This window comes from Elephantulus edwardii, unplaced genomic scaffold (assembly GCF_000299155.1).
Source record: "Elephantulus edwardii isolate Elephantulus edwardi_28Jun2011 unplaced genomic scaffold, EleEdw1.0 scaffold00282, whole genome shotgun sequence".
NCBI classification, from domain to species: Eukaryota; Metazoa; Chordata; class Mammalia; order Macroscelidea; family Macroscelididae; genus Elephantulus; species Elephantulus edwardii.
The window spans coordinates 3,240,300-3,258,282 of record NW_006400032.1 but is presented as its reverse complement, the minus strand read 5'-3'; the positions used below and the strand labels follow the sequence as shown (position 1 = coordinate 3,258,282).

At 42.1% G+C, this 17,983-nt stretch overlaps 1 protein-coding gene across 3 annotated transcripts in view; it reads right to left on the bottom strand.

The window, feature by feature from the left end:
- MATN2 (matrilin 2) overlaps positions 1–17,983 on the bottom strand; it is a 189,519-nt gene that overhangs the window by 19,253 nt on the left and 152,283 nt on the right. For all 3 annotated transcript variants that reach the window (XM_006900358.1, XM_006900357.1, XM_006900359.1), the window contains 3 exons: positions 11,379–11,501; positions 8,729–8,851; positions 6,246–6,368 (listed from right to left, as the gene is read on the bottom strand). In XM_006900358.1, the coding sequence (XP_006900420.1) occupies positions 6,246–6,368; positions 8,729–8,851; positions 11,379–11,501 (369 nt within the window). The remainder of the gene's footprint in view (positions 1–6,245; positions 6,369–8,728; positions 8,852–11,378; positions 11,502–17,983) is intronic.

The following is a 17,983-nucleotide window of genomic DNA, read 5'->3' as shown; positions in this document are numbered from 1 at the left end:
ATAAATTTAGCATATTATACAGCTCAGGCCCAGAATTATTTTCTTTTGAGCTTTGTTGTACTTCACTTTGAAAGATTAGATAGCTTCTTGTTATATTAAGAGAATGCTATCTCCTGCTATAGATTGTATATGAAATGAAATCATCAATTTGAGATCTGTAATTTTTTTTTTAATGTGGTCCACAGTCTTCAATATGGATTGAAGCTGAATATCAAGAATATAAAGATTCTTGGTGGGCTGGTGGGAGGGACCTGGGAAGAAAAAGAAAAAAGATATAAAGATTCTCATCACTGGGTCAATTGGCAACAGCACCATGACAGATGGAGAAGAGACTGAGCTTGTTAACAATTCCAGCTCGCTTGGTTCCACACTCAACATTCTTGGCACCAGCAGTCAGGAAATCAGAAGATGAAATGTATTAGGAAAATCTGTTGTCAGGGATCTATCCAGAGTGCTGAAGAGCAGCGATGTCAGTCTAGAGACTAAGGTGTGCCTGATCCAGGTCATTGTCTTTGTAATTACTTGCTATGCACCAGAGAACTGGACAGTGACTAAGGATGACAGAAGAATTGATGCCTTTGAGCTGTGGTGCTCAAGAAGAGTACTGAACATGGACAGCCAAGAGAAGAAACAAGTCTGTGTGGAGACAGTGAAACTAAGTTACTCCTTGGAGACAAGGATTTTGAAGCTCTGTCTCACATACTTTGGGAACGTTGCCAGGAGGGACCAGTCCTTGAAGAAGGGAATCAAGCTTGGAAAGGTAAAGGGGAAAGTGCAGGAGAAGACCCTGGCTGAGATGGCTTAACAAAGTAACTGAGGTTATAATAAGAGTGCTGGAGGCAGTGAGATTGGCTCAGGATAGGGCAGGGTTCAGAGCTATTTATGCATAGCATCACTATGAGTCGTAGTCAACTGAATGGCACATAACAACAACAAATAATAAAAGACTCTTTACACCCCGATTGCTTAAGCATTTGCATAAACTTTTTAGCTTTATTTTACGTATGTCTGAGTTGCCTGAGCAACTTCAGGGTAAAAACAGAATTCACAGTGATAATTCTTTATTAAGTTTTATTAGATCAACATTACACACACAATCCTGCAATAACAGGATTAACCCACCAATCTACGAGTCAATACCTGGATCATATTTAAGATGAACAGCTGTGGGAAGGCAAATGAGACTATAGTCATGGAGATAGATGTTGTTGTTATGTGCCGTCAAGTTGCCTGTGACTCATAGCAACCCAATGTACAACAACAGCTCTGAACCCTGCTGTATCCTGAGACAACCTTATTGTCTCTGACACATCTACCCCCATTAAGCAGTCACTGAGTCAATCCTTCTCATCGAAGGTCGTTCCCTCCTCTGCTGTCCCTCCATCCTTCCAAGCATATCAAGGGCTAGATGGGAAGAGGGAGGTGTTGAACGGGGTAGCCAGGAGTGGAAAGGGTTGCTGGTGGAACGGGAAAGGGATGGGTCAAGACACACTTGCCAAGTGTGGGGAGCGACACTGAATCTATTGGCTGCTTCTATGATTGGGAAATGTCTTTCATCTGCTCCTTTCTGTAAAATGTTTGTCTGTCAAATACTGTTCTAAGTCTGAGCATTTGCATTAAGATGAACCAGGAAGAAGGACTGGCCATCATCCACTTAGGCCTTAACAGGCCTTCGAAAACCCTATGTACAACAGAGCACACTTAGAGGAGACTAGTAGATACGGCAACTGAGGCTGAGCCCTCAAATATGGAACCACAAAGGAGGAGGAACGGCTATAAGCAGTGAATGGAATGTGGAATGTGAGAAGCATGAACGTAGGAAAATTAGACATTGTTAAGAAAGAAATGGAATACTGACACACATACTAGATATTGGTAAAATGAGATGAATTGGCCTGGGGCGTTTTTCAATCAGATGATCATAACATCTACTATACCGGAGATGAAAAGATGAGGGAAAATGGAGTCTTCCCTAGATGCATCTTGAAATACAGCATCGTGAGTGACAGGATAATATCCATACACATACAAAGATGTCTAGTGAACATCACTATCATTCATATATATGCACCAACAACTACAGCCAAAGTGGAGAAAATAGAAGACTTCCACTAGTCTTTGCAGTTGGAAGTCGATTGAACATACAATTAAGATACATTAATAAAAATGTCCACGAGATGCTCTGCTGGAGAAGGAGGGACAATCTCCTCCTGTACCAGTCAGATCCAATTTGACGGTACACACACACACTAATAATAATAATAAAAAAATTTTTAAAAAACACGAATAATAATGGGTGACTGGAATGCAAAAGTTGGGAACAAGGAAGAAGGATCAGTAGTCTGAAAACCTGGACTTGGTGACAGAAATAATGCTGAAGACAGAATAATAGAATTCTGCACAATCAATGACCTATTCATTGCAAATTATTATTACTTACAAGAAACATAAATGCAGACTATACACATGGATTTCACATGATGGTATGGAGAGAGAGAGAGAGAGAGAAAGGGGAGAGAGGAGAGGAGAGGAGAGGAGAGGAGAGGAGAGAGGAGGGAGAGGAGAAAGGAGGGAGAGGAGAGAGAGACACACTAAAAATAAACCCCAAACTCACTGAGGGTCATAACTGATAGCTGACCCACCAGGGGGTTTTCAGAGACTGAAGTGCAAGGAGGTAGATTTTCCATCTTCTTTCATGGAGCCTCGGGTAGATTTGAACTGGCAGAGAAGCTCCACCTTTAGGTTAGCAGTGTAACTCTCTGTGGACTATCCCATCAGAGCTCCCAGGATCCAGAGATGAGGGGTAGAGAAATGAAGGCTACATGTTCCCTGCCAAGGAAGGACTCAGAGAGTAGAGGAGGTGGATGATGTCATTCACCGCTGCTGAGTCGATTCCTATTCATGGTGACCCCAGGTGTGCAGAGCAGAACTGCTCTGTCTGATTTCCAAGGCTGTGCCCTTTTACAGCTCAGACGTGTGTGATTAAAAAATGACTGTACAATGGGGCAACACAAAAGTAAGACAAAACAAAATACCAACTCAGATGGTAGACAGTAAAAGAAAGACAAAAACTGTATGTAAATTCTTAAGCAATCTGGATATGAAGAGACTTTAAAAGATATATATAAATACATTGAAAAAATTCAGGAAGAACCATAAGAGCAAGAGTCAATGGTAGTGATGGAAGAATTTCAAGCTGCACTGAGGGCACTGGCCAAAATAAGGCCCCAGGACTTGACGGAATACCAACTGGCACTGGGAGCAAGGGAACACTGCATGGCTTAAAATCAGGCAGGTATAAGTCAGGGTTGTTTCCTTCCTCCAAAACTATCTCTCCTGTATGTTGAACAAAACATTCAAAAAGCTGGACTTTATGAAGAAGAATGAGACATCAGGATCAGAGCAAGACTTATCAACAACCTGCATTATGCAGATGACACAACCTTACGTGCTGAAACTGGGGAAGACTTGATATGTTTGCTGCAGATCACAAACTGCAGCCTTCCATATGGATTGCATTGCAACATGAAGAAGACACAAATCATAACCACTGGCCAAGAATTTTATTTACTTGGATCCACAATTAACACATTTGGTACCAGCAGCCAGGAGATCAGGAGATGTATTGCACTGGGAAAGTCAGCTATCGGAGACTTCTCTAAATTACTGAGGAATAATGATGTCAGTTTGAAGACCAGGCAAACTTGATTCAGGGCATGGCCTTTTCAATCACGTGCTATGCACTGAGAAGTGGACAATGAATATGGATGACAGAAGAAGAACTGATGCCTTTGAGTTGTGGTGTTGGAGAAGAATATTGAACATCCCATGGACTGTCAAATGAACAAACAAATATGTCTTGGAGAGAGGGCAGACAGAGTGCTCCATAGAGGTAAGCATGGCGAAGCCTCATCTCACATATTTTGGCCATGTTGCTAGGAGAGGCAACATGGAATCAGTGAAGGAGAGCGTAACCCTCAGTGAGGTGGACTGTCGTGGTGACAGCAGCAATGGGCTCAAATGTGTCAGGATGGCACAGACTAGGACAGGGTTCACAGGGTGGCTGTGAGCCATACTCAGCTCAGTGGCACCTAACAATACAACGTGCAGTGTGGAGGGAGGACTGCATTGCATAGTTACCTGACTAGGATCAACTTGATGCCAGGGATTTTGCTTCAGACTCTTATAAGCTTGCTATGCCCACTGCCTTGCACAAGACCAGTACTCAGTAAATAAACTTTTGTTGCAGAAATGTTTAGTGCTGGGGCAGTCAGAGGAATGACAGCATGTTGGGTTAGTAGGGAAACTTCTTGGAAGATTGCACTGAATTTTAAGTCTGTCTGTTTTCTGTCAGATGTTGGCACTGTGGTCCTGGTGCTGATGTACAACATCATGGGAATCTTTTGTGTGTTGCTAGACCTTTCAGCATCCTCTGCATATGGTCCCTCTGAGACAGCACTACCGGTCACCAAAGTACACAACATGTACCTTGTCTTCTAGACAACTTCCACATCTGTTATGTGACTGTGTTTATGTCAAGCACATTTTTTTTATCAATTTGATAAGCCAAGCATAAAGATAAAAGCAGAAATTGTTGTTGCTCACAACCCTTCCTGTGCCTTTCTTTTATGTCCTGTGCATTACCAAGTTAAGATGAGGCCATTCTTTAGGATAGGCCCTGGTCCAACATGACTGGTGTCCTTACAAAAAGATGAAAAGAGACAGAGACACCTGAAGAACACCACAAGATGACAAGCATGGGGGTCAGAAGATACCGTGCATTGCCAGCAACACGAAAATATAAGAAAAGATATTGAACAGACTTTCCCCAAGAACATTTAAACAGCAGAGTTCTGTCAACACCTTGACTTAAGACTCTTAGCCTATAGAATAAAAGAAGAATTATAGCTGTTTTAAGCCACACAGTTTGTGGAAATTTGTTATAGCACCTTTAGAAAATTAATCCAGTAACATACTGCATAAACCATTCAGCACCACACTTTTTATACTTAAAATATCTTGGAAATAATTGCATTTGAATACATTTATGACTGCTGCATGCTTTTAACAGCTACATAATATTCTATTTTATCATACTTTATTTAACAAATCTCTTATGATGACCATTTATCTTATTTCCTTTCACCCCCAGCTACCCAATACCCTTGATAATACCATTTTGTACATAAGCACGTATCTGTAAGACAAATTCCATGAGGTACAACTGTGTCTGAAATACTGCCAAACTGCCTTCCCAAAGTTTACCAATTCGAATGCCCACTGATTATCTGTAATTTCCTATTACAATGTATCATAGCCAGCAAAAGACATCATCACATACTTTGGTCTCTGAAAAATGATAGGTCAAAACAAAACAAATTTCAGCTTTAATTTCTTAACCTAGTGGATACAAAGTGATGCTACCAAGCTAAAGGTGGGTGATTTTAATCTGTGGTCCTCAGGCCTGGTTTTAAATGTTTTTGGTCAAACATTCTTCTAGGTGGTATAGCACTAGTCTGTCCGTTTGCTGTACAGAGGTAACTTCTGGTTGCTGTAATGCTAAACACTGTGACACTGATGTGTTCATTGTGATATTGTTTACCGATGGTGGACAGTGTTTGGTGGAGCTCCCCAATTAAAACAAGCTTGGAAGTAGGAGTGGCATCCACTTCCGAAACAGCTTGCCTCCGGAAACTCTATGAACATGGAGAAATGAAGAAAGTTATACAAGTGTTCAGGTCTTTCATTCATAGGGTCGCTATGAGTCGTCTATGAGACGACAGCACTTTAACAACAACAACAACAACAACATTTCCCACCTCACTTTTGTTCCCTTATGACTTTTATTTCTTTTCAAGCTCAGAAAAGTCTCTACTCTGAGATTATAATTCACTCAAGATTCTCCTGCTACTTTTGTGGCTGTGTTTAAACCTTTGGTCCATCCCTTTCTTTCTAAAGTGTAATGCTCAGAAGGATCAGAGCGTGATTCACAACACCCTCCTTCCAGATATTCCTATTCATCCTAGGATTGCTGTAGCCTTTTGGCTGATAATGAACTTACTGTCTACTAAAGCCAGAAGGTTATTTCCACAGATGCTGCAGTTGTTGCTTTTCCATTCTGTATTCATACACACTCATTTCTATTCATAGGAGAAACAAAGGAGGGATTTGTTCCCTGAAAATACACCAAAAAGCAGTTGCTGCGAAACTAAGTTAAAACAACGAGCCAAATTTAGATCACTTACTCTTGCACTGTCTCCCATCCTCGGCAAGAACAAATCCCCGTGAGCATTTGCAGATGTACGAATCGCCATTGTTAACACAAGTGTGTTCACAGCCGTGGTGTGTCGACTTGCAGACATCCTTCCCTGAGGAAAACATAGGAAGTTGAACTAGTGTAGAAATGAGTTAGACTGAAGAGTCACGTAAGGATAGCTCATGGAAGTAATCATATTTTTTTTTAAACTATCTCTGTTAACATTTTCTTTATGATACTTTCTTTTACAGCCAGGCTGGGCCTTGATAAAATGCCCCACTCAGAAAGCTCTCACTCCCACAAGCCTAAAGAATTAGATGGGTCACAGGGTGACCTGGATTCATTGTTATTTTTAGAATAGCCAGATGTGCTTGGTGTTTTGATTCTCTCAAGCTGCTGATCTTTTTTCCACAGATATCCCAAACACTCTAGTGTTCATGGCCTAATGAACATTTCTCATGTGTGAGGTTCTTTAAACTCTTCAAAGGAGTTACAGCGCTTTAACCCTCACAACATCCTGTGAAGGGAGGGATGCAGGGGTAATTATACCCAGCTTATAAATTAAGAAACAGGACTTTTACTGAGTTGACCAAGGTCAGCAACAAGCTGACGACACAGCCGAGACACCATGTTTCCTGAGCACTGACTCAGTCTCTTTCCTTTTTCATGTCTCGACAACCTAGCTGCTTTTCCATCCTTACCTTGTAAAAGGATAAGCATCTTTCTAAATGGAAAAAAATGACTACAGGTCCATGTAGGAGGTGAGAATGGTAGTTTGCTTTAGCAATCACATTCTAGAAGTTGAAGGTACACCTTGTATAAAACAGCTTAGTTTATTAAGCAAGAAACATGCTGAATGAATAGTTGGAGTGTGGGTAATAGACATTTTGATAGAATTAAAATGATTAATAAACTGTTCAGGCAGACAAAATGGGCAGATTGTAGACTGGTCTCTCTAAAGAAAGGAGCTACCATGTGAAGGCAAAAAGTAGAATGTTTAAGTAACATTTTATTTTGTTTTTGGTGAGAGTTTATATAGTAACTTTGACCAATCCTGAAGGCAGCAGTTCGAACCCACCAGCTGTTTGGCAGGAGGAGAATCGGCAATTTCCTCCCCTGGGATTAACTGTCTCTGAAAACCCGCCAGGGCGCTCAGCTATGGGTTGGTTCCAACTCGATGGTACACAACAACACTAACTGTTTAGAGAAAGTGAAGCCAGAGTGCTCCCTGGGAGCTCTGTCTTGCATACTTTAGGCATGTTTCTAGAAAAGGTTATTCCTTGCAGAAGGACACCATGCTTAGAAAGGTGGAGGGACGGTGAAGGAGAGGAAGATCCTCAACCAGGCTGATTGACACAGTGACTCCAGCAATGGGCTCTAGTGTGTCAGAGACTGTGAGGTTGGCACGCGATAGGACACAGTTCAGAACTGTTGTTCATAGGGTGGCTGTGGGTCACACTCTGCTCAACGGCACCTACCAACAACAACAACAACAACAAAATTGTTTCGTGAAAGTACAGAATTGTGTAGGGTGCCATGGACAGTCCAAGCACCAGCTGTTCAAACGAAACTCTTAGCTAAAGGCAGGAGCCCTTCTTCCTGAAAAGTGAGGCAAAGTCTTGTCCAGTTCAACTTTGTTATCTCAAAGGAATCTGTGAGGAAATTTCCCAGAATCAAGCTACAAGGCAAATGAATTAACTTTGCCTTAATTAACATGGGCCTTTTAACCTGCCAGGGTAGCACGTTGCAATGTCAAGCAGACAATGTCAAAACCCGTACAGGGTTGAGTTTCACAGAGGAGAAAAAAACACTGCCCTGTGCTCTTCTGTCTATCTCACTGAACTAGTATATCTATGTCTCTTTCAACCTCTAAGTACTATATATCTTTTATCAAAAACTAAATATTGTCCTTCATTTGCCTCTCAACTAAATTAGCATTCATTCCAATCCAGTGAGTGCTGGTAGAAAGTCTAATTCAGCCCAGCGGCAAGCTAGGCACACACGTATCAGGGAAGGTCCAATATCCTCATCTCCAAAATGATACCAGTAGCTCTCCAGTCAGTCTGACTCAAGGCAACCCCATGTGTTTTAAAGTAGAGCTGTACCCCAGGGGGTTTCCAGTGGCTGTGACCTTTCAGAAGAAGAGTCTAGATCTTTCTGCTGAGGTGACTACTGTATAGATTCAAACCACCAACCTTTGGGTTAAAGGGCAACCACTTAACCATCTGTGCCATCCAGGGCTTCCTCTACCAAGAGACAAAGAAAAAAGGCAGAGAGTCTGACAACTAGAGAAATTCCTAAAGAACGAGGAGCTGAGCGAACTGATCCCTCACAGAACACTCACAGAGCACTCAAGGCAGGGCCTGCCATCTGTGGTTTTAGTAATAAAGATTTGAAAGATGAAATGAAGCTCTGTAACTCTGTGGACCCCACAGATGGAAAAACGTTCTTATCCACCCTGAAGCAACTTACTTTTGCAGTGTTTTCCATCTTCAGCAAGCCGGAATCCCTCCAAGCACTTGCAGATGTAGGAGTCATCACTATTCACACAAACGTGTTCACAGCCATGGTCTACTGCTTGGCAGACATCTTTCCCTGAGGACAAGGGAGCAAGTTTAAACCATTTCACCCACATCAATTTTACATGGGTTTCACTTTGGAGGGTCCATCCGTCTCAGCCACTGGACTCTAGTGCACGTGAGCTCAGTGATATATGGGGCAGAAAGTAAAATGGAGGGTGAAGTGGCTCTAATTCGAGCTAACTCTTCACATTCTTCTCACTCTCAGCAGCCCCATCAGTCACCACCACTTACTTCAATGTTTTCTAAAACTGCAATCCATCATCGGCATTCTACACAAGGAGTCTCTCATATCGAAATGGAAACACTGCTGGAATGATTACTTAGGAGATTAGACATCAATTTAGATTAGTGGAACTGAAATCTAATGTTGGCTTTGCCCCTGACATAATATATGACTTAGGAGAATCACTTAATCTCTTGGAGTCTTAGCTTTCCTGTCTGAAAAATGAGAGGAGTAATTGCAGTTACAGCTTCCCTTCAACGTGTCAATGTGAGTGGCTCTTTGCAAGTTCTTTGAGAAGACTGTAGAAAACACTGTTAGTAGGGATGAAAGCTATGAGCCTGGGGAGACATGCTACCCTTTGCTGTACAGAGATGTGTTTTGGGTTTGACTATGGCTTCCCCCCTTTCCCCCACTTGGGATTCAAAGGCTGCTGGAGGAGAGCAGGTTTCTCTTGGCTTCATCTGAGAAACTTTCATTATACAATATTAAGAATGGCTTCATCTGAGATGGCCTCCATGATGCCACCAGAAGTCCAACACCGCCATAATATTCTTAAAAATAAATAAACAGAGGCTCAGAGAAACTCAGCAACTTTCCCAGTAAGTATACAACATGCACAGATGTTAAAATCTTGGCTTTCAAAAAGATTAGCCCTCTCTCGACTAGAGTGCACTGCTGAACCGCTGTTTCCTGCTCCAGAGCATGAATTACCAACTTCAGTTGTGGCTCAGGCATGGACTTTTTCTGTTCACTTGGTATTTTGTTGGATTTTTTCCCCCTTAAACAGATTTTATTCATTAGCATGCTTCATATTTACAGAAAAAGTAAGAAGATAATGCCAAGATTTTCAAAATCCTCCTCTACCATTTCCTCTACTATTTTTTTCCTCAAACAACAAAAAAATTAATTTTTTTTCCCATGATTTGAGTAAAAGTTTAGAAAGCAAACTGGTTTTCCATTCCCACACATTTTGTTTTATAACATTAATTACAATACACACAATGGAACCACATAGTCCAGCTTCCTCCCTGTAGACTCATCTCCATTAATCCTCTATCCGACCCCTTCCAGCTTTCTGAGCTCTATCTCTGGACACATGCTGCCCTTTTGAAGCTATAGTCGGTTATTCTAAGCATTGAGCACCTCTCTGGTGTTACTAATCACCTAAGAGGCCTTAACACCTTAATATGTGCATGATGTGTTTGTTATAATTAATGAACCAAATATCACTGCCGTCAAGTTGGCACTGACTCCTAGCTCCCTGCCAGTGAGTTTTCTGAGGCTACAAAAGGCACAGATTAGAACTGGTGGGTTAGCAGCCCAACCCTCTGTGGACCACAACCCCAGAGCTCCCTCCCAATGACCCCTGTTATGCTGTCATGTACTGCTGAGTCAGAACCAGCCCACGGCTGACCCGCCAGCAGGCTTTCAGAGGCAGTAAACTGTACAGGAGGAGAAGGTCCATTTTCCCCCTTCAGGTTGGCAGCACAGCTCCTTACCACCAGGCCATCAAAGCTCAGCAAACCAACTGTTGTGTGTTATCAAGTAAGAACTGACTCACAGCTGACCCTGCAGCAGGTTTTCAGAGGCAGTAAATCGCACAGGAGATTTTCCCATCCTTCTCCGGTGGAACAGCTGGTGGACTCAAACCACATGCCTTTGGGATTGTAACACACTTTCTTACCATTAGGCTACCAGATGAACCAATAGTGATACATTATTAACAGCTAACTCAGGTCGGGGGGAACCTAACTAAAGTCATAGCTTATTTAGATTTTCTTTATTTTTGTGCAATGTCTTTTTATTGTTCCAAGAAATCACCTAGGATCATACATAACATGTAGTCATCACGTGGCATTTGCTTTTGAAGGTAACTGACTGACTGTCTCCTAAGAAGTCCTAGTGGCATAGTGGTTAAGTGCTTGACTGCTAACCAAAAAAGTCTGGGTTTGAACCCACCAGGCCACTCCACAGGAGAAAAAAAAAGTGGTAATCTGTTCCTGTAAAGACTGTTGTTGTTGTTGTGTACCACTGAGTCAGGGTTGACCCTCTTCCAGTTGGTTTTCAGAGGCAGTTAATCACATGTGAGGAGATTGCTCATCCTTGTCCCTCAGAGTAGCTGGTAGTCTCCAACCACATACTTCTGCATTGACAGTATAATGCCTTACCACTGAGCTACCAGGGCCCAAGGCTCTGGAGTTGTTCCACTAGCCAAGTTCTATGAGTTGATGGTGTGGCTTTGGGGCTTACTCTCAGGATAGCAGATTTAAGTAGTGGTCCCACAAAGTAATATGCGCCATCTCCAGTAACAACTTACTTCTGCAGGTTTTTCCATCTTCACGGAGGACATATCCTTCAAAGCATCGGCACACGAAAGACTCTCCACTGCTTACACATGAGTGTTCACAGCCGTGGTCGCCCAAAGCACACGAATCTAATTCTGAGAAACAAAGTGGAATTACAGAAGTAGAGGAAGAAAAGTGACTCATACACTAGCGATCCATTCAATCTTTAAAAACAATTCATCTTAAGTGAAAACAGAACCTTACCTTAATGTACTCATTTCAAAACAGAAAACAAGTCTATAAGCCAAGGTTTTGAATATCTACAGAACACATACAACTAAAATTATTTCATGCACCCCACAGGGAAGAAGATGAACAAGGCGCCTTGCAAATAGGCAATTTACAAAGGGAGAGAGAAGAAATAGTTATTGGGGGGAATCAGCTTTATTGTTATTACTTTAATACCACTCATCTACTTACCTGCTTATTTGTGTAGGTAAGTGTGTATGTATTACACTTCAGTAATTAATTCATTCAACCAATAATTATTTACTGAGTCCCTACTAGAGACTGTTCTAGGCTCTGGGGATATAATAGTGTCTCCTTTTGGGACTCTCTTTAAAAAAAAATATTATTTAAAAAAATATATTGGTTTGTTTACAGAGTTCGTATATGTTGTGTCTTCATCCTTTTATGACTCTTACATTTGGAAGGGTGGTGAGTAGAAGAAATAATAGAAGACAAATGCATGAAATGTCAAGTTAGAGATAAATAAAGGCAGGTAAGGAGGAAGGGAGTTGTATGTGTTAGATGCTGGGGAGAGAGGGCTTGTTATTTTAGATTTTATAGCTCTGGTGGCCTGGTGACAAGAAGCTGTGCTGCAATCCCAAAGGCCATCAGCTTCTCTGCAGGAGAAGGATGAACAATCTCCTCCCATGCTATTAAATGCCTCTACAAACCCGCTGGAGGGTCAGCTATGGGTCTGTTCCGACTCTACGGTACACAACAACAACAATAGCTGAATCACGTGCCACCTGAGCAGAGCCCTGAAGAAACAGAGGAAGTGAGTGTGTGGGTTCAGGGAAAAGAACACTGTCAGCAAGAAGGAGTAAAAAAGCTCACAGCAAAGCCACTGCAACAGAGCCGACAGAACTTGGGGAAACCCCCTATGTCACAGAGTAGAACTCCAACTCCATAGGCGTTTTCTTCATGGAAAATTGTCAGGACTTTTCCCATGGCATTGCTGGGTGGGTTTGAACTGACAACCTTATAGGTTAGCCATGGAGTACAAACTGTGTATGTCACCCAAGGACCTCAAGAAGGACCAGCATTTTCACACTCCAGAGGTATGAGTGGGCTTAGCTTCCGTCAGGAAAAGGAAAATGGCCAGTGCGACTGGAGCAAGCAGGTGAAGGCAGGAGATGAGCCCAGTAACCTCGGCAGAACCAGATTTCAAAGAGCTCATGGTCACGGTCTGTTCCTTGTGGGAAGCAGAGCCACCAGTGAGTTTTGAACGAGCGGACTGATATGATCTGATTTTGTCTTGAAGGGTGTGCTCTCCGTTGTGTAAAGAATCACAATCATCCTGGCAGTTGAGACCAGTGAGGTGAAACGTGGGCAGACTGTGGTTCTATTTTGAAAGTTGTTATGTGCTATGGATTCTGACCCATCATGAGTGTGTATGACAGAGCAGAGCTACCTCATGTGTTTTCTGCCTCAGAGATGTTCAAACTGATGACCTTTCAGCCAGCTTAACCATGACATGAATAGAGCTCCGGGATTCTGATTACATTTGGAACAAGGTGGCTCTGGTCTCTTGGGCTGAGTGACTAGAAGAATCACATTGTCTCCTACAGCTGGGATGGCTCTCAAGGGAGCAGAAGGCCCATGAGCCTGTGGAAACCAGATGGATACTTTAAAGGGCAGGCAGACACTGAGCTTTTATAAGAACCACATTTTGAAAAGTTAACTCAATCACTTTAGACAATGGATATGCACTGAAGTTATTAGAGGCCCCCAAACTCATATGGTACAAGCCACAGCCTATGTTTTTGTAAAGCATTTTTGCATTATTTCTTGTTGAAAGGGACACTGTGGAACCACCCATCAGAAAACGAAGGTTTGGAAAATTTAATGTCTTGCCAAGACTAATTACTAATAAGTGACAGAACCAGACTGAAAACCTCTGTGTTTGGACACTAAATCCTGTGCTTCTTTCAACAACACTACTCTGCTTTCTTCTGCAGCGTGCTTTTCAAACATAAAGGGAATATTGCCTTTCTTCCTTTGGGCAGAAGTGCTGCCAAAGTCTCTGAAAAATAGCAAAATGTTTTGTTAATTGAAATTATAGCTGCAGGAGAGAGTCAAAGCAGAGTCTGACCCTCCAGCTTGCTTTGAACATGACTCGCTCCTCTTGGCATATTCTCAACTCATTATTGATGCAGAATTTTCCCGATGCTTTCAGGTAGCTCCCCACGTAGAGTAAACATGGAAAGAACCATCAAGTGATCCATGATACAGATGCTGCCTCACTGAGGAGGTGAGAGTTTCCCCCTCCACCAGGAATTCCTCCACCAGGAGTTTAGAACAAGAATGTTCCACATTCTCAGGTAATAAAATGGAATTCTTTTAGGCTGGCTTTGTCAAACTCCTCTACCTCCCTGGAGCTTCCACAAGGCCCTGTCCTGAAGGCCCTGTCCTTCAGCTCTGATTCGGGCATTCCTCCTGAAGAGTGATTGAGAGTTTTCCTCACACAGGCCCAGACGAGTCCTTCTGACACTCTGGCTTTCCTGAACCCTTGTGATCCGAGGCTCCAACTAGCTGATGAGTGCTGCCTTCCTTTAACAGAGCTTGCTTAGTGGAAGGCAGGCATCCCACCACACAGCAATGTTTTCACCCTCGGCTGTAACTATCCTGGAAGTGCCTAGCTCAGTTTCTGAGTTGTGCTGGGCTGTCAAGTATTAGTTGTTGTTGTGATGTGTTGTGGAGTCGCCTGCAACTCATAGCGACCATACATACAACAGCTCTGAACCCTACTCTATCTTGAGCCAATTTCATTGTCTCTGACATGCCTACCCTCATTACCTCAGTCACTGAGTCAATCCATCTCATTCAGGGTTTTCCTTTCTTGCATTGTTTCTCCACCCTTCCAAGCATGATGTCCCTCTCCAAGGGACAGGTCCTTCCTTGCAACATGCCCAAAGTATGTCAGATGGAGCTTCAGAATCCTTGCTTCCAAGGAGCAGTCTGGTTTTGCTTTCTTCAGGACAGACCTGTTTGTTCTCTTAGCAATCCACAATATACTGAAAATACTCTTCTCCAGCACCACAGCTCAAAGGTATCAACTTTTCTGTCATCCTTAGTCATTTAGCTCTCTGGCACATAGCAAGTAATTGTGAAGATTATGTCCTGTATTGGGCACACCTTAGTTTCCAGACTGACACCACTGCTCTTCAGTACCCTGGAGAGGTCCCCGACAGCAGATTTTCCCAATGCAATTCATCTTTTCATTTCCTGGCTGCTGGTGCCAAGAGAGCTGACTGGGGAGCCAAGCAAATTAGAGCTGTTAACAATCTCAACTTTGACTCATAGCAACACTATATACCACACACTGACACCCTGACTGACTGCACCTTCCTGCCAATCTTTGCTATGTGTCAGCCCATTGTTGCCAACACTGTGTCAGTCCATCTCATCAACAGCCTTCCTCTCCTTCGCCAATCTTTTACCCTTCCAAACTCTAGGTCTCTTTCCAGAGACTGTCCCTTTCTAACAGCATGCCCAAAATATATAAGAAGTCTTATCATCTTCACCTCTAAGGAGGATTCTGGCTGCATTTCTTCCATGACACAGTTGTTCTTTTGGCAGATCATGGTATAGTCAAGACTCTTCCTAATACCACAAAGAAAAGGCATCAGTTCTTTAATCTCCCTTATTCATTTCACAGGCATAAGAAGCTTAAAAATACCATCGCTTGGGTCCAACATACCTTAGTCTTTAAACTGTCATTGCATTTATAAATTTATACTTGTTACTGTTGCTATGTGCTGCTGAGTTGGAAATGACTTACAGCTGACTCTAGAAGGCTTTCAGAGAATGCAAATCACGAGGGAGGAGACTGCCCATTCCCCTCTGCGGGGCAGCTGGTGGACCTGAATTACTTGTCTCTGGGTTGGCAGCACAATTCTTTAACATTAAACCACCAGAGCTCCAACATCTGTGCTCTCATACATTTCAAAGAAGTACTTGACAGCAGTTTTGCCCTATGCAATATGTTGTTTGATTTCTTTTTTTTTTGAGGTTTTTTAATTATTATTATTAAATTTTATTAGTTTTAATGAACATTTACAGAGATTTTGGATTTTCATTCATTCATTCATTCATTGTTGCACTGGTTGTTTGATTTCTTAACTGCCGTTTCCATGGGTGTTGATTGATTGTGGACCCAAGTAAAATGAAATTGTTGACAACTTCAATTTTTTCTCCATCTATCATGATGCTGCCTATTGGTTCAATGTGGAGGATTTTTGGCTTTTTTATGTTGACATGTAGTCCATACTGAAGGCTGTAGGCTTTTACCCTTTTAAAGAGTGCTTCAAGTCTTCTTCACCTTCTGCAAGCATGATTGTGCCATCTGCATATTACAGATCATTGACAAGTCTTCCTCCAATCTTGAGGCCATAATCTTCAAACAGCTCAGCTTTTCAGATCATTTGTTCAGAATAAAAATTGACTTGTTGCCATTGTTACTATATGCCGTGGAGTCAACCACAACTCATAGCAACCCTATGAACAGCTGATCTGAACTCTGTCCCACCTTGTGCCATCCTCACCATGTCAGAAGCACTTGAGCCCATTGTTACAGTCACCATGTCAATTCATCTTGCTGTGGGTTTTCTTCTCTTATGCTGACCTCCACCTTTCCAGGCAAGATGTCTGTCTTCAAGGACTAGCCCCTTTTAAGAACATGTCCAAAGCATATGAAACAGAGTTTCATGCTGATGCACTTTTTCTGATTTTTAAACCACATAGTATTCCTTTGTTTTGGATTCATATACAGCTTTCACATAAGCACAACTGTCAAACAAGTTACAGTCTGGAATCTGTGTTGCATACATGCTTTAAAAGCATATAGAGAGTATTTTCTTTTAATTTTTGTCTTCAGTATCCTCCCAGAATATCTGATTAAGAGACAATAGAGCAATGGCAGCCTCTTGAACGCAGATAACCATCAGAATCACTCAGAGATAATTTTTTAAGGCAAAATCTAACACAATTCCAAATTCAAAGAAGCTAAAGAGAGTTTAATTTCCCTCTGGAGGAGAATCTTGGCAGTATTTCTAAAAGTTAACAAATGTACCTTTGACTTTGCAACTTTACAGATGCCCTTGTATCATATGATGGAAAAGCTTTATGGAAAAACTTCCAAATTATTCACTGCTGTATTGTTTGTAATAACAAAAAGTGGGAAGCCACCCACAGGTCCAGCAAAAGACTAGCTGATTAAATATTCCACACAATGGAGCATTGCACAGCTGTGAAAAGAAGGAAGATTCTATGTAATTATATGAAAAGATCTCAAGGAAACACTGCTGGATAAAGAGAACAGGGACAGAGTATATAAAACCATGTTGTGTGTGTGTAAGGAAGGTAACAAGAAGAAAATAGTCGTATTTGCTTTTATTGACATAAAGAAACACTGGAAAGGCAAACAAGAAGCTAATAAAGGTGGTGTGTAGGCATGTCTTATTTCAATGTGCTTCATTTCTCTTGCATTTCACAGATAATGCTTTTTTTTTACAGCTAAAAGTCTGTGGCAGACTGCTTTGAGCAAGTCTATCAGCACCATTTTCCAACAGTATATGCTCACCTGTGTCTCTCTGTCAGATTTTGGTAATTCTCACAGCATTTTGAGCTTTTTCACAATTATTTGCACACTTAACCAAATATGCTGTTCATGTGTACTGTTGAGCCAGATCGACCCATAGCTGACCCTCTGGTGGGTTTTCAGAGGCAGTTAATCACACAGGAGGAGACTGCCCATCCTTTTCCCGCAGAACAGCTGACGGATTCGAACCACTGTCTTCAGGACTGCAGTGCAGCTTCCTACCACCAGGCTACCAGAGTTCTGGTATAAATACAGGGTGCTCTGCCATACAGAATATAGAATCTGTCAGCTGCTCCGTGGGAGAAGGATGGACAATCTCCTCCCACAAAATTAACTGCCTCTGAAAACCCACCAGAGGGTCAGCTACAGGGTTGGTTCCAACTCTAGGGTACTCCACAACAACATTAACAGTATAAATAAATAAATAAAACTTTTACATACATTTTTAAAAACTTCATTTCTATTGATTTGGAACTGACTCAGCTGACCAACCCTCCAAGGGGTTTTCAGAGGCTGCGAACAGCATGGAGGACTGCACTTATTTCTATTTTAGAGCACCTGGTGGGTTTGACCCACCAGCCTTGGGGTTAGCAGTGCAAATCCTTTACCCACTAGGCCATCAGCTGTTTCATAGGAGAAGGATGGGCAAACTCCTCCCATGTGATTAGCTGCCTCTGCAAAACACAAGAGGATCAGCTACGGGCCAGTTCCAACTCAATAGTACACAAAAAACAATAATATTTTAAAAAA